Raw genomic sequence first — 13,046 nt, 5'->3', positions numbered from 1 at the left:
TATGTTCCCACTACAGCATAAAGAGTACACATTTTTCCATACCTTTCCAGGTGTGCTATCATTCCAATCTTAGCCATCATGAAAATAAAAAATGTTACTTATGGAATCCCCTGACGGTTTATTGGTTAAGACTCCACATTGTCACTGCCGAGAGCATGGGTTCAATCCCTGATTGGGGAACTAAGATACCCTAAGCTGCAGAGTGCAGGCAAAAAAAAAAGGTACTGTTTGAACTTGCATTACCATATTAATGAAGTATCCCTTAATATGGTTCTACATCACTTTTTGTGTGAGTGTGGATACGTTGGCTATTTGTGTGCTTAGCCCCCACCCCCGCCCCCGTTTTTATCTTTTTGGATGTTTGCTTTTTTCTGATTCAGATACAGAAGAAAATCCTGATTTGATAGATGACGCAAATAGTTTTCCCAGGTTTTCACCTGTCTTGTATTTTTGTTAAAGATGTCTTAATTTCCATGTAGCCAAACAGCTTGACTTTTTCCTAAATGGTTTAAGAATGCTTTGAAAAAGTGAAAAGAATCCCTACTTTTCTTAATGGAGAAAAATATTTAATCCCAAGTCCACAAATAGAAAAGCTAACCTAATGTTAAATAATTCAATCTGTGTTAACTGACATTATCATTTTTATTTCCACAGCTGTCTAATGTTTAACATTAATTAATGTTGATTAATATTCAAAATTTACATATAGTAAAGAAAGATACGGAGGAAGAATGAACTCATGATTTTCAAATAAAATCTACCTCTTAGCTCTGTCCATTGAAACGGGTCTAGAAGCAGTGACATCCCAGTAGCCACAAGCACACCCAATACCCAGGTCTTGATGTCTAAATAGCATTCCCTATTAAAATGAATTAGGGCCCTTTGGACAAATGGCTGAGTCCAAGACAGGGACAGGCAAAGTGAACCTGGGATATACTGTGCCAGAAAGTAAGAAAGAGTTCAAAACCTGATGGAGACATGTCAGTAAGATACAGAGGCCAGCTTAAAAGCAATTTCATTGGTCATCTCAAAAATAAATGTGAGCATAAAATCAGTGATTACAGGAATAGACTTTAAAACATCAAATAAAAAAAGAACCTGTGGGTCACTACTGATACAAATAAATACAAACCAAACAAATAAAGAGAAGGGAGAGAAAAGAGAGAACCCTTACTTAATGGTAGCTGTCAACTAATAATTGTAGAAATAATGACAGAGTCAGATTACCCACCATTTTGCCGTCAAGATGGTGGTAGTTTAACATGGTGAGAATTAGCAGTGGATGCTACAACCCACTGGGTACAAGTTTGTTGGAGAACAAGATATTTACAGTCTCAAAGCATCTCCCCACAGAGTACCTATTATAAAGAATTAAAGATACCTTCACAGAGATAAAGCTGATAGATATGAGATAGCTATGACATTAGTCACTAACCAGTGTTAACATAACACCATTAATAATGCAACAAGCCAGCATATTGTGCCTCCTGATGTGATACCCCAAGGAGGGTATGACATCACTTTCAGAGTATTTCTATCAAAAATGTTCAGTCTGAACCTGACCATAGGGAAACCATCAGACAAAACTAAATGAGAAGATGTTGCACAAAACAACTGGCCTGAATTCTTCAAAATGTGCCACTGCCATGAATGACTAAGAAAAGCTGGGAACCTTCTAGACTGTGAGATGCGACAGTTAATTTGTGATCCTGAGATCAGGGGGAAAAAAACTGCTAAAAGCACATTCTGGAAACTGATAAAATTTAGACTTTTTATCAGTGTTGAACTTCCTATATTTTGTCATTGTGCTGGAGTTATACAAGAAATTATGCTTGCTGTTAGAGGACAGTCAGCAAGCTTGTTCCAAAAAGGACTAGACAGTAATTGGTCTCTTGCAACCACTCAACTCTGCCACTGTAGTGCAAAAGCTGCACTACAAGCAGCTATGCCCCAATAAAACTTGACAAAAACAGAAACAAGCTTTACTGGGCCAACAGGCAGGTCGTAGTTTGCAGACCCCTGCATCCAGAGGAAAAGGGTCCCAACATAAGCAACTTATTTTCAAAGAATTCAACAAACATAAATAATATGTATTCAAGTATGTATGTGTACATGCAACTTACTTTCAAAGAATTCAGCAAACATAAATAATATGTATTCAAGTATGTGTGTGCACATAGGCCTTCCCAGGTAGCATTAGTGGTAAAGAACCTGCCTGCCAATGCAGGAGACATAAGACAGCAGGTTCCGTCCCTGGGCTGGGAAGATCCCCTGGAGGGGAACATGCAACACGCTCCAGTATTCTTGCCTGGAGGACCCCACGGACAGAGGAGCCTGGTGGGCTACAGTCCATGGAGTCGCAAACAGTCGGATACGACTGAAGTAACTCAGCACTTATGGGTGCTCAAAGAGAGGTGTACACACATAAAGCAAGTATGTGTAGTTTAAAGGTAAGAGGCATTCACTGTACAATTTTTTTTTTAACTACCTTTCCATGGGTTTCAGTTCAGTCAGTTCAGTTGCTCAGTCGTGTCCGACTCTTTGCGACCTCGTGAATCACAGCACGCCAGGCCACCCTGTCCATCACCAACTCCCGGAGTTCACTCAAACTCACGTCCACCGAGTCGGTGATGCCATCCAGCCATCTCATCCTCTGTCGTCCCCTTTTCCTCCTGCCCCCAATCCCTCCCAGGATCAGAGTCTTTCCCAATGAGTCAACTCTTCGCATGTTGAAATGTTCCAAACAGAAAGTTCATAAATTACCTAAGGTAAGCACTGTATCCCTATTTAATCCTCTCAAATATTTTATTGTTACTACCCATTTTTAATTTTATTATATTAAGATCACAATAATATAACTGTTCCATAAACCTAGGTACTATGAGATAATATAATTAAGATATAAGAAATCTATTGCCCTCCTAAAGCATAAAGCCTCTAAGTTACATTAATTAGGATTAGTGTCTATAAACAGTAGATCTGCTTCCAAATATATCTAAGACTAATAAGCTCCACAACGGCAATGAACTGGTGGTCCCTTTCATTTCTCAATGTATTTGTAGACCCTAGGAAGGCTGCATGGTACTGAGTAGGCACTGAATAACAGTTATGGAATTAAGAAATTAATTACATGGTAAACCAGAATCTTATGAGATGCCAAATCATAAAAAGTTTTCCTTTTATTTCCATTGCTAACTTTCATTTGAATGTTTTTAAAGCTTTGTATTTATAAAAACTCCCAAGTTAGAATAAAACATGCCCAATAATTTTTAACATTCAGGTCTCAATAAATAGTTATTATTAAATAAATATTCTTAAGTTGACCTAAATACAGTACCTGAATTTTGTGTTAGTTTATTCTAAAAACAAATTAACACAATAAGGTACTCTCAATTATTCTACAGTCCTATAAAACTGCACATAATGCTATCTTTCAGCTTTCCGCCTTTGAATAGGCCATTCCTAACACTCCACGAAATTCATCACTAAGCTTTGAACTCCGTGAGGTACCTCCTGTGTGCACAGAAAGAAACTCATAGACCTAAAGTGCCACTTCTTGTCCCCTCAGACAAAGCAGCCTCAACCAATGTTAACAAGGGCACCGCCCTGTTTTCTTCACACTGCCGCTTTTCCACTCTTAGTTAAAAATATTCACCCACATATTTATTTACGCCTAACTAGTCCAGAGTCGGACACGACTGAAGCGACTTAGCAGCAGCAGCAACTAGTCCATACAGTAATCTTAATACTAGCAGAGAAAAACTGACACTTTAGATTATTAAAACATTATATAAAATAAGACTTTTAAGTAAAATTTATAGTTATAAATTGTTTATACCCACAGGTTAATTAGAAAAAACATCCAAACTTAGGATTTCAATTTTTACTATAAAAGCAAGTAAGTTGACCAGTAGAGGGCACTCAGTTGAAAGGGGGGGGTGGTTGAAGAGAGGCCACAGCCTTGAAGAGAAAGAAAGGCATTTACAAAACTGCTGTGTACCTTGTTTTAAAAACAACAGAATGTTTCTACAGAACTCCAGAGTAAGCTACTATACTGCTAGTTTAGAAAATGAAAGGTTTCCATCTATACTATGTTAAAAGAAAAAAAATCTAACATAAACCACTCTCATAGACTTGAATTTCACAACTTACAGAATGTTTAAATCTCTATGTAATGCATATTAGGGTCTCAGCCTGGGCACTACTGACATCTAGGGCCATATCATTTGGGGGCGGGGGCGGGGGGGGCGTCCCATGCACTACAGGGAGGTTAACAGAACCCTCGACCTGTATCCACTATAGATGCCAGTAGCAGTCCCCGTCCTCAGGTTGTGACAACCAAAATTGTCTTGATTGACAAATGTCCCCTGAGGGGCAAAGTCACCACCCATTCCTCCTTAGTAACTACTGATACGTGTTTTGTTTTTTTTAACAAAAAAGAAAGGAATGAAAGAAAAAAGAAAATTAACAGCTTGTATCATTAAACAGTGCTTTTCTTAAATTCCTCTTTAATACTGATTTAATTCTCTAAAGTTTAAATACCTTAATCAGCAAGTAAATTACACAATTAACATGGAAATTTTTTTTTCAAAGAGAAACTGATACATCTTGGCGAATAAGCAGCCCAGAGCGCTAAAGATGGAACCAATCAATCCAATTACAAATCCATTCTTCCTTATTGAGGAAAGAACCGTTTCATCAGAGACTGAATTATAAATATCACATTAACAGAAGCATGCAGATGTCAATGAATTGGAGCCTGGGAGAAAATACTTCTTATATCTATTTTTATATTATATCCAGTAGATGCTTGTTATATATTTGCTAACTGACCACCTGATCCTTCCAATCTCTACTTCCATTTTCCTGCTTCCACCAAATTTTACCTTAGAAAACACATTTCAGAGAATGTATTTTTATAATAACCATGACCTCCAAACTATAGAAGTACCTATTATTTCTAGCCTAGTACTGTATTTGAGGACTGAGTGTTTAATAATCCTGCACTGCTAAAAAGGTCTTTCGTTCTCTCTCAGAACTCGCAGATGAGCTTCATAAAAGATAAAGATAAAATCTTCTCAGCATAGAAGTAAAGGTGATTATCATGCAGATATAAGCATGCTCCATCCATGTATCATACCCAATTCTGTGTCAATCTCTGCCATTAGGATGCCATCAGATAGTATGCTGAGCTCAAATTTTGATATACTGGGAAATCCGAATCAGCCTCCAATATTTAATATTTTCTTACCTTGAAGGGCAGTTTTTTCATTTTTAAAAAGCTATAAAAGGGAACAGTGGAAATTCCGCTTAACTTGATCTCAGGAAACTTAAAATTCTATCACTTACTAGCTAAGTATCCTTAAGCAAGTTACAACCTCTCAGAGACCACTGTTATCAATAAAACAAGACTATGACCACCTTTCTTACAGTATAAATCTCTGAAAATTCTAAACAACTAGAAAATAAGGCATTACTTAATTAGAAATTTTTCTCTAAACTTCTTTCCCATTGTTTTAAGGGAGAAAAACTGATGAGAATTCCAAATGTGCCAAGTCTATGTCCTCTCTTATTTTTACTGAACTACACTGTCCACCAATCAAAAACTTCAGCAGTAGTGATGCTCACTATTCTTCAACTTTTTATAAAAATGTCACGTATTTTTGTTTATTAAAATAAACAACTGGATTCTCCTGCTTTTCTTCTAGTTGAACTACACCAAGAATTTAATGTGTCAGTTCCCTCAAAGACTCACTGTCACTTGGGAGATAAGAGACAATCTCTGAAACCTTTTCCCAGGTGACTACTCTAGTGACGGACGTCAGTTTCAAAGTTCACAGGTAATCAATGGTTCCCTGGGTCAAGTCTTCTGATTTGGCAGAAATCGTATCAGAGTTAATGGGTTTGAATTTATAAGCTTTTTCTTTCCCCCAAATAAAGGATAGCCTTTTAGCTTTATTTAAAATTTATATTACACTTAGAACAATTTTGACCAAAAGGTTTCCTAAGCTTTTTTTTTTTAATCACGTTCTTAATATATCATTCTTGACCTCTGATAGGAAACAGAGCATAATGGAATTCCTCAGATTTTCAGAGAAGATGGGCACTTCTGCTACAATCATATTCCAGAATCCCAGGAAAACTACCGTGCTTTGCTTAACTTAAATTCTATTAAAACTCCTTTTTACTTCCAATTTAAATGGTGGAGTATGCTGGCTTTAGGAACAGGTGAACTATTTAATCCTCCTCAAAGTAAAAAATAAACCCATCAGCACTGAACTGACTTGCCAAGAGGAAATACAGAATGACTCTTACATAGGTGGGCCACTTAAGTTAGACTCTCCTTTTTACTAATGCAAAATTATTAAACCTGGAAGCCATGTAAAAGTTGATTCTGTGTTTAACTCAGATCTTTGCCAATAAGGGTGTTTTTCTTCATCTTCTTTCCTGCAGTAGCAAAAATATTTGACATTTCCTTATGAACAGTTATCTACTCAATCCTCAAAATGCTACACTGCACAGACATCTTCCCATGGCCAACAATATTCTCAGAAACTACCTGAGTGCAGTCAAGGTGGTTTGTTTTTTTTTTTTTAAGACATTACACACATAATACCTAACAGGGCATTTTGACCTGTTCTAGACTATACAGCTTGGGACTCTGAGACAGTTCTGGGAAATTTTTCAGAGCTGATTAAAAATCTGGCAATATCAGATCTAGAATAAAAGTTAAAGGATTAGGATTGCTTCACCTGGAATAAAGAAGTCTAAGAAATAATCTAACAACATAAACCTATTTCAAAAATGAGCTGGTACTAGGTTAAACTTAACAGGAAGATTCAGACTATGCAAGAAATATGCTAATAAGTACATTCTGGAAATTAGTTAAGAAGGACAGTTATGTGCCAGTCTCTCCTGCAGGTCTTTGGGATTAAATAAATCCTTATCTGCTTCCAATCATCTGAGTACAGTTCTGCCAGAAGGCAGTGGGGAATACTACCTGCCCTCTCAAGCTCTCTGCCAGGCCTTTATTCTATCATTTTGCTGTTAGCCATCCTTTGGTTCATTTTCATAAAACTGAAGAAGTCTGAAAATTACTAATCAATTTGTAATTAAAAAAACCAATTCTAACACTGGCTTGAATAAATTGAAAAAGGGCCGAAAAGCAAAGGTAAGGATTGGTGGTGGTACCCTTATATATCAGCTGATATACATACTCCACTACTTCAACGTGAAAAGAAAATATGAAAATACTACTAAACAAATGCTTTTAATTATCAAGTGATTATGCATCACCAGTGTCAACTTCTACATGTGATATCAAAATACCAAAAAAAAAACAACCAAAACCCCATAAAAACAAAAGCCACCTTTTAAAAAATGACTATTAGATATGTCTCATCGTACAGACAAGAGGTAAACTCACATTTTCTTTTTTTTTTTTTTTTTTTCACATTTTCATCCTCTGAGAAAACTGTGCAATACACTTCCAATCAAAATACACATACACTAATACAGAGTGAACGTCACAGTATTACTATCCTGAGAGAAGATGGGCTGGGCTCTCGTATCTGTGGTTACTTATAACATCAAAGTAAAGCTGTGAAACCCAAGTACATTTCAGTTAATGTAATAAAAGTATGATTAGTATAACTGCCTTATAATGAGTAGTCAGAGAAAATGATCAGAGAAACCATTTTTTGTACCCAAAGGATGGGCCTGCACAAGTCGATATGCATAATATTAAAATAAGATTTACCTCTATCGTAGGATCATATTCATCCACAAAGTGATTCTGAATTAGCTGTATCGTCAAGGCACTCTTGCCTACGCCACCAGCTCCAACTACCACAAGTTTATATTCAGTCATTTTCAGCAGGCCTTATAATAAAAATAACGAAAATGTGACTAAGTTAGAACATGTGCCGCACATGAGGTTAATGTAACCCAAATGCTCTATCAATACACAAATTCACCTTTATATGGAAAATTATTTTCAAAATACTTCACAAAATTCAAGGAAACACCAGTTGACTACAGATGTGTATTGCAGTGAACTGTAGTTTGTTTACAAACTCCTTCATCAGCATTTGAGAACAATGCATTCAGAGTGCACAGTTCTTTTACCTTCAACTCAGGCTGCTCTATCTAAAGAGCCAGCAGTCTGCTGTTCTGCAGCAGTTAATGGCTCTCAGAGGAGCAAGCCATGACTTCGCTCAGGACAAGTGTTGAGTGCGCTGCTCTATGTCCTGTGGACCCACCGCACAGAACTTGTTGACAGCTACCACCACAGTATTCCTCACTGATGTGGGCCCCTAAGAGTTACAAGTGGATATGCTGAGTGTCTCTGTTGGAGCCGACAGCTATAGAAAACTTTTTAAAAGCATCATCATGGTCGTTCTCCAGGACAGTTAGCAAGAATCAAATTGGGGTGGCAGGAGGACTGTCAAAGCTAGACACTATGCTGGGAAAATAAAAACTGAGATACCAAGCAGATGAGGACAATATCTGGTGACATTGTAATCTGTAAATTATCTGCTGGGGAAAATAATGGTGTAAAAAATAAGAGAACTTTGAGAATTGTGAACTATTCAGCATAGATCATCTGATCATCAATCACAATATATGCTATTACTAGTGCTGAAGTACTTTGCACAGAAAATAGAATTAAATAATATTTAAAGAAAAGCATGCTTTTAATGAGAGAATTTCTAAAAGATGTTAGTTATATCACAGTAACCCACATGACTTTTACTCTCTGCTTGTCATATATCAACTCCCAACAGTAGCGATAAATATCAACAACAGGTGAGGTTTAACAGCACCAACACAGACAATATTTTTTTAGTTAGTTTCAAACTCTTTGAAATGAATGTATCTACTTTAACCTCCTTTCCCTCAATAACTACATTACTACAAATTTAAGTCATGAACTGGTAGTCAATGTTCAAGAATGTACTACACGGTAAGTAGTTCCAGATTAATGAAAGTGCAGATATACTATACAACATCATACACATGCAGCATCCCATTTACTGAAGACCAAGAATCTTCCCAGTACGCACCCCACCACCCCACCACATCCTTGCTCTGGCTCTACTTCCTGAACCCATTCCCAAAGAGCAGACAGGCCCAGCAACTGCTGTATCACAGTTCCTCATGGGCCTGCTCTGTGCCACCCAGGCTTGTCTAGGGCCACCGCCAACATGCATTATGTCCTGTTTTGCTCCCTCTTTTCATTCCTAATATTGGCATTAGCAAATGTGATAGGTGAGGATAATCACACCAAAACATATCCTCTAGTTCCCTGCCACCCCACCCCTCCAATAAAATCTGGATAGCCTAGAAGAGTAGTTCTTAAAATGTGGTATAGGAACCCACCAGGGTTCCCAAGACTTTTGGAGAGGGTCCAAGAGGTAAAACCTGGTTTGATGATAATGGTATGAGGTGATGTACCCTTCCCACTCTTATTCTTTCACAAGTATATACAGTAGAATTTTCCAGACCTGTGATCACAATACATTGACTATAGAAGCAGCTATGAGGATCCAGCTATCTTCTACGAAGCCATACAATTAGAGAGATTAGTGAAAGTGTGAAACAATGCCACTCTTCTCGCTAACTGTTGCATTTGTTTTGGAAAACAGTTACTTTTCATTAAATATTCTATTTCTGTTACCAAGTAAAGGGCTAATTATTTCTTTTTAAAATGAATTAATAGTTTAATTCTCCATTCTAATTTCTGTTGTGGCAATACTGACACACTCCACATTGGGATCTTCAGTAATTTTGAAGAGTCCTTATGGCCAGTAAGTGAGCCAGTCTAGGGGAGACTGTGGACAAATACTGGATTAGTGCTTAGCTTGCAGATACACATGTGAATTCTCAACACCACACACTTTCTGGTCTACTTTTTTATGCAGTGGTTATTTCTGAAAAAAATCTTTCACTTGGATTTCAAAAATCAAGTTTCTTTAATCCACTAGAGAGAAATGGGTTGCCATGGAAAATCACAGGCCAAAGGAGTTCTCCGTGTCCAAAGCTACATAAGCTAGTAAGGGGTGGAACTGGGACCAGAACTGAGCATTTCATTCAGGCAAAAAATGTTCATTTTTTTGACCATTAAAAAAAATGAATTATCACTTCATCTACTGTCTCTTAAAACCAGGAATGCCTGTGGACGGATACAGTCTAAGGTAAACAGTACTGCTATCAACCATTTTTGACGTCTCTAGTCCACTACACATTCGAGTCAGCATTTTGGACCTTAGTCACCTAAGAATGACATCACTCATAAGGTTGATTCTGAGATGATGACTATGAACAGAATTTTTTCCCTTTGTAATTTCTTTTGAACAATTTTTTCTTTCATTACAAATGTAACATGTATAGTAAGTAAAAACTAGAAAATGCGTTTTTGTTCTTAACCACTCGTTTTGGTGGATATCAAGATTTAAGAAGGCCAGTTTAGGACTTCACCTGCACCAATGCACATGCCTCAGAGTATTTCAGGCACTTGGCTGGCAGATTGCTACAATTAACTTCTCTTGTAGGTCGCTTTTGGAAAAAAAAAAAAAAAAAAGGCCTGGGAACCGTTTAGGAGTACTGTAATAACTCCTGGGCTGGGGGTCCAATTTGTACGCATAAGGGTAATACAGAAGGCATGGGGGAAAGGAAAACAGGCAAATTAAACTTCACGTGCAATTTTAACTACCGCTGTTCACACTCAACTAGCAGGGAAAGAGCCCTGCTTCTGCCGTGCGGGTTTGCTGTGTGTGTTTTAACTTGACAAAGCAAAGCAGACCTTCTGGGATTAACTTTTTCCTTTACACGAAGTCCAGGCTTTACGTTGCAGGGTGTTGGCCACCTGTTCTTTCACCACCATCTCTACCTCCACCACCTCCTTTGTGGCCACAGCAATGTCACAGCCCATACGGGGGGGAGGGGAGCCGTCAGGAACTCGGCTGCAGATGCATTTTTTCCAAACACAATAACCTCCATCAGTGGTCTCTAAGCACTTTCCCCTGCGCTTCCAAAAGGCGACCTCACCTCTTAACTCTTCTATCCGCCCTACACACTGAAAAAGGACCACAAGCCGTCCAGTCTGCGCTTGGGGGAGAAGTTTATACCTTCGTCCCAGAGATGAGAGATGCAGCAGAGAAGGCAGCAACCGAGGCAGCCCAGTACTAGGAAGGGAAGAAGAGGTGCGGGAGCGGAGAGGAGGGTGAGGGAAGGACGGCGAGGGGGAGGGGAGGCTGGAGCGCCGCGGGAGTAACCTCCACCGCACCCGACCGCCCAGAGGGGCGGCCCGCCCGGCCCGCGAGTTTCTCCCCGGCCGCCTCCAGCCGCGGCTCTCGGGAGGAGGAAGGAAGGGGTTCCCCGTCCAGGAAGCAGCCCCAGCGGCGGCCGCCTCCAGCCTCACCCTCCTCAGCCCCGCACCGCCCATTCCTCATTCCCCGCGTCGCCGCGTCTCCCCCTGCAGACCGCCCCCCCAACCGGCCCCGTCCGCCCGGCGGCCCGCCCGCCCAGGCCCCGCACCCGCGCCCCCTTCCCGCCCCTCCAGGGACCCCTAATTCATTCACTCGCCGCCGGCCCCGCCCGGCGCCGGCGAGGAGGGTCGGGACCCCGGCAGGAGCCGCGAGGGGTGGTCCGCTCTGTACCTCTCTCCCGCACCTGGGAGCCGCCGAGCCTCTGGCCCCCGCCGCTGCCTTCAGTGCCTGCGCCGCGCTCGCTCCCAGTCCGAAATGGCGGGGGCCGGGAGTACTGGCCGAACCGCCACCGCCACCGAAGCCGCCGCCGCCACCGCCGCCGCCGCTGTGCCTCCGCCGCCGCGGCCGCCGCCTAGGAAAATCGAGCTCCGAGCGCACCGATGAGTTCGGGGCCGGGCGGCCGCAGAGGGCAGAGCTATCGATGCGCTCGGCGCTCGATTCCTCTCCAGACGGGAGTGCGGCTGAGGGCGATGTGGGAAGAGGGAAGAGCGAGCCTGCTAGCGCCGCCGGGAAGAGGGAGGGGGGCCGGCCCGGGCCGGGGAGGGGGCGGACCAGGCCGGCGGAGGAGGAGCGGGGGCCGGCGCGGCGGAGGAAGCGGGCGGCTGGGGCCGTGGAGGGTGGGGACGCGCGGCCGGCGTAGTGGCAGAGAGGTTGGCTCTGGGAGGTGCCTCGGCGCGCGCGGGTGGGGGCGCCGGCGGATCCACGCGGGGCCCGCCCCCAGGCTCCAGCCGCAGGGCAGGCCAAGAGCCGCAGCCTCGGACCCCGGCCGGCGCGGGCTCGGTACCCCGGCGATGCCGAGGCCAGCGCCGCCCTGCTGTCGGGGCCACACGGTGGAGCTGCGAAAATCCCGCCACCCATGGGGTCGGCCTGCACTTGGGTACATTCATTTACAATCATTTATTGCAAGTGAATAAACATGCAGTCACCCAAAGTAGGAGGCAACTTGGGGGACCTCGGAAGAGACCTGGCCGCCAGTTCCCTGGCCCGGAGCTTTCTGAGCACACCTGGATGATTACCAGTCTCCACAATCGGGGGCTGAGAGCTAGCCCCAAGCCCAGACAAACGCGACAAAATCTTTCACCACTAATTAAGCGGGGGGCGGGGGGGTGGAGGGAGCGGCGGATCTGTTGTTTTCTGTTGTTATTTTTATGTATATTTCGAAGCCATCGCGGGTCACTCAAAACGGCGACCTCAGATATACCTATGGCACCTGACAGTACAAGCAGACGACAGACTATTTTTAAATAGAAGTGCCCTTAATAGTCTAGACTTGAGGAGAATCATTCAAACATTAATTAGAAGACAGATTAATCAGTTAACGTTCGGGGAGTTAGCACGTTAAACAATGAAACAATTAAACATAACTCTAGTATGCCCAGAGTCTGCGTTGATAAACTATCTATAAAGGTTTGGGGGAGTGTTTTTTTAAAATTGAGGCCTGGCAGACTGGCGCTTATACCTAGTAGGACCACCCATCTGAGTCTCTGCTCATAGGTCTGTCCTTCTAATCCGCATCATAAAACACGAATAGTTATTTTAAAGACCAACTAGTATGTC

The 13,046-nt window shown here is 41.8% G+C and overlaps 1 protein-coding gene across 3 annotated transcripts in view; it reads right to left on the bottom strand.

The window, feature by feature from the left end:
* KRAS (KRAS proto-oncogene, GTPase) overlaps positions 1 to 11,746 on the bottom strand; it is a 44,032-nt gene extending 32,286 nt beyond the window's left edge. For 2 of the 3 annotated variants that reach the window (XM_027967805.3, XM_015094896.4), the window contains exons 1-2: positions 11,661 to 11,746; positions 7,760 to 7,881 (exon numbers count right to left, since the gene is read on the bottom strand). In XM_027967805.3, the coding sequence (XP_027823606.1) occupies positions 7,760 to 7,870 (111 nt within the window). In that variant the 5' untranslated portion in view covers positions 7,871 to 7,881; positions 11,661 to 11,746. The remainder of the gene's footprint in view (positions 1 to 7,759; positions 7,882 to 11,660) is intronic. The other variant, XM_027967804.3, reaches the window with a different exon arrangement.
* Positions 11,747 to 13,046: the final 1,300 nt, after the last annotated feature.

This window comes from Ovis aries, chromosome 3, assembly GCF_016772045.2.
Source record: "Ovis aries strain OAR_USU_Benz2616 breed Rambouillet chromosome 3, ARS-UI_Ramb_v3.0, whole genome shotgun sequence".
Lineage (NCBI taxonomy): Eukaryota > Metazoa > Chordata > Mammalia > Artiodactyla > Bovidae > Ovis > Ovis aries.
The sequence above is the reverse complement of the archived record's forward strand: the minus strand, read 5'-3'. Positions and strand labels throughout refer to the sequence as shown.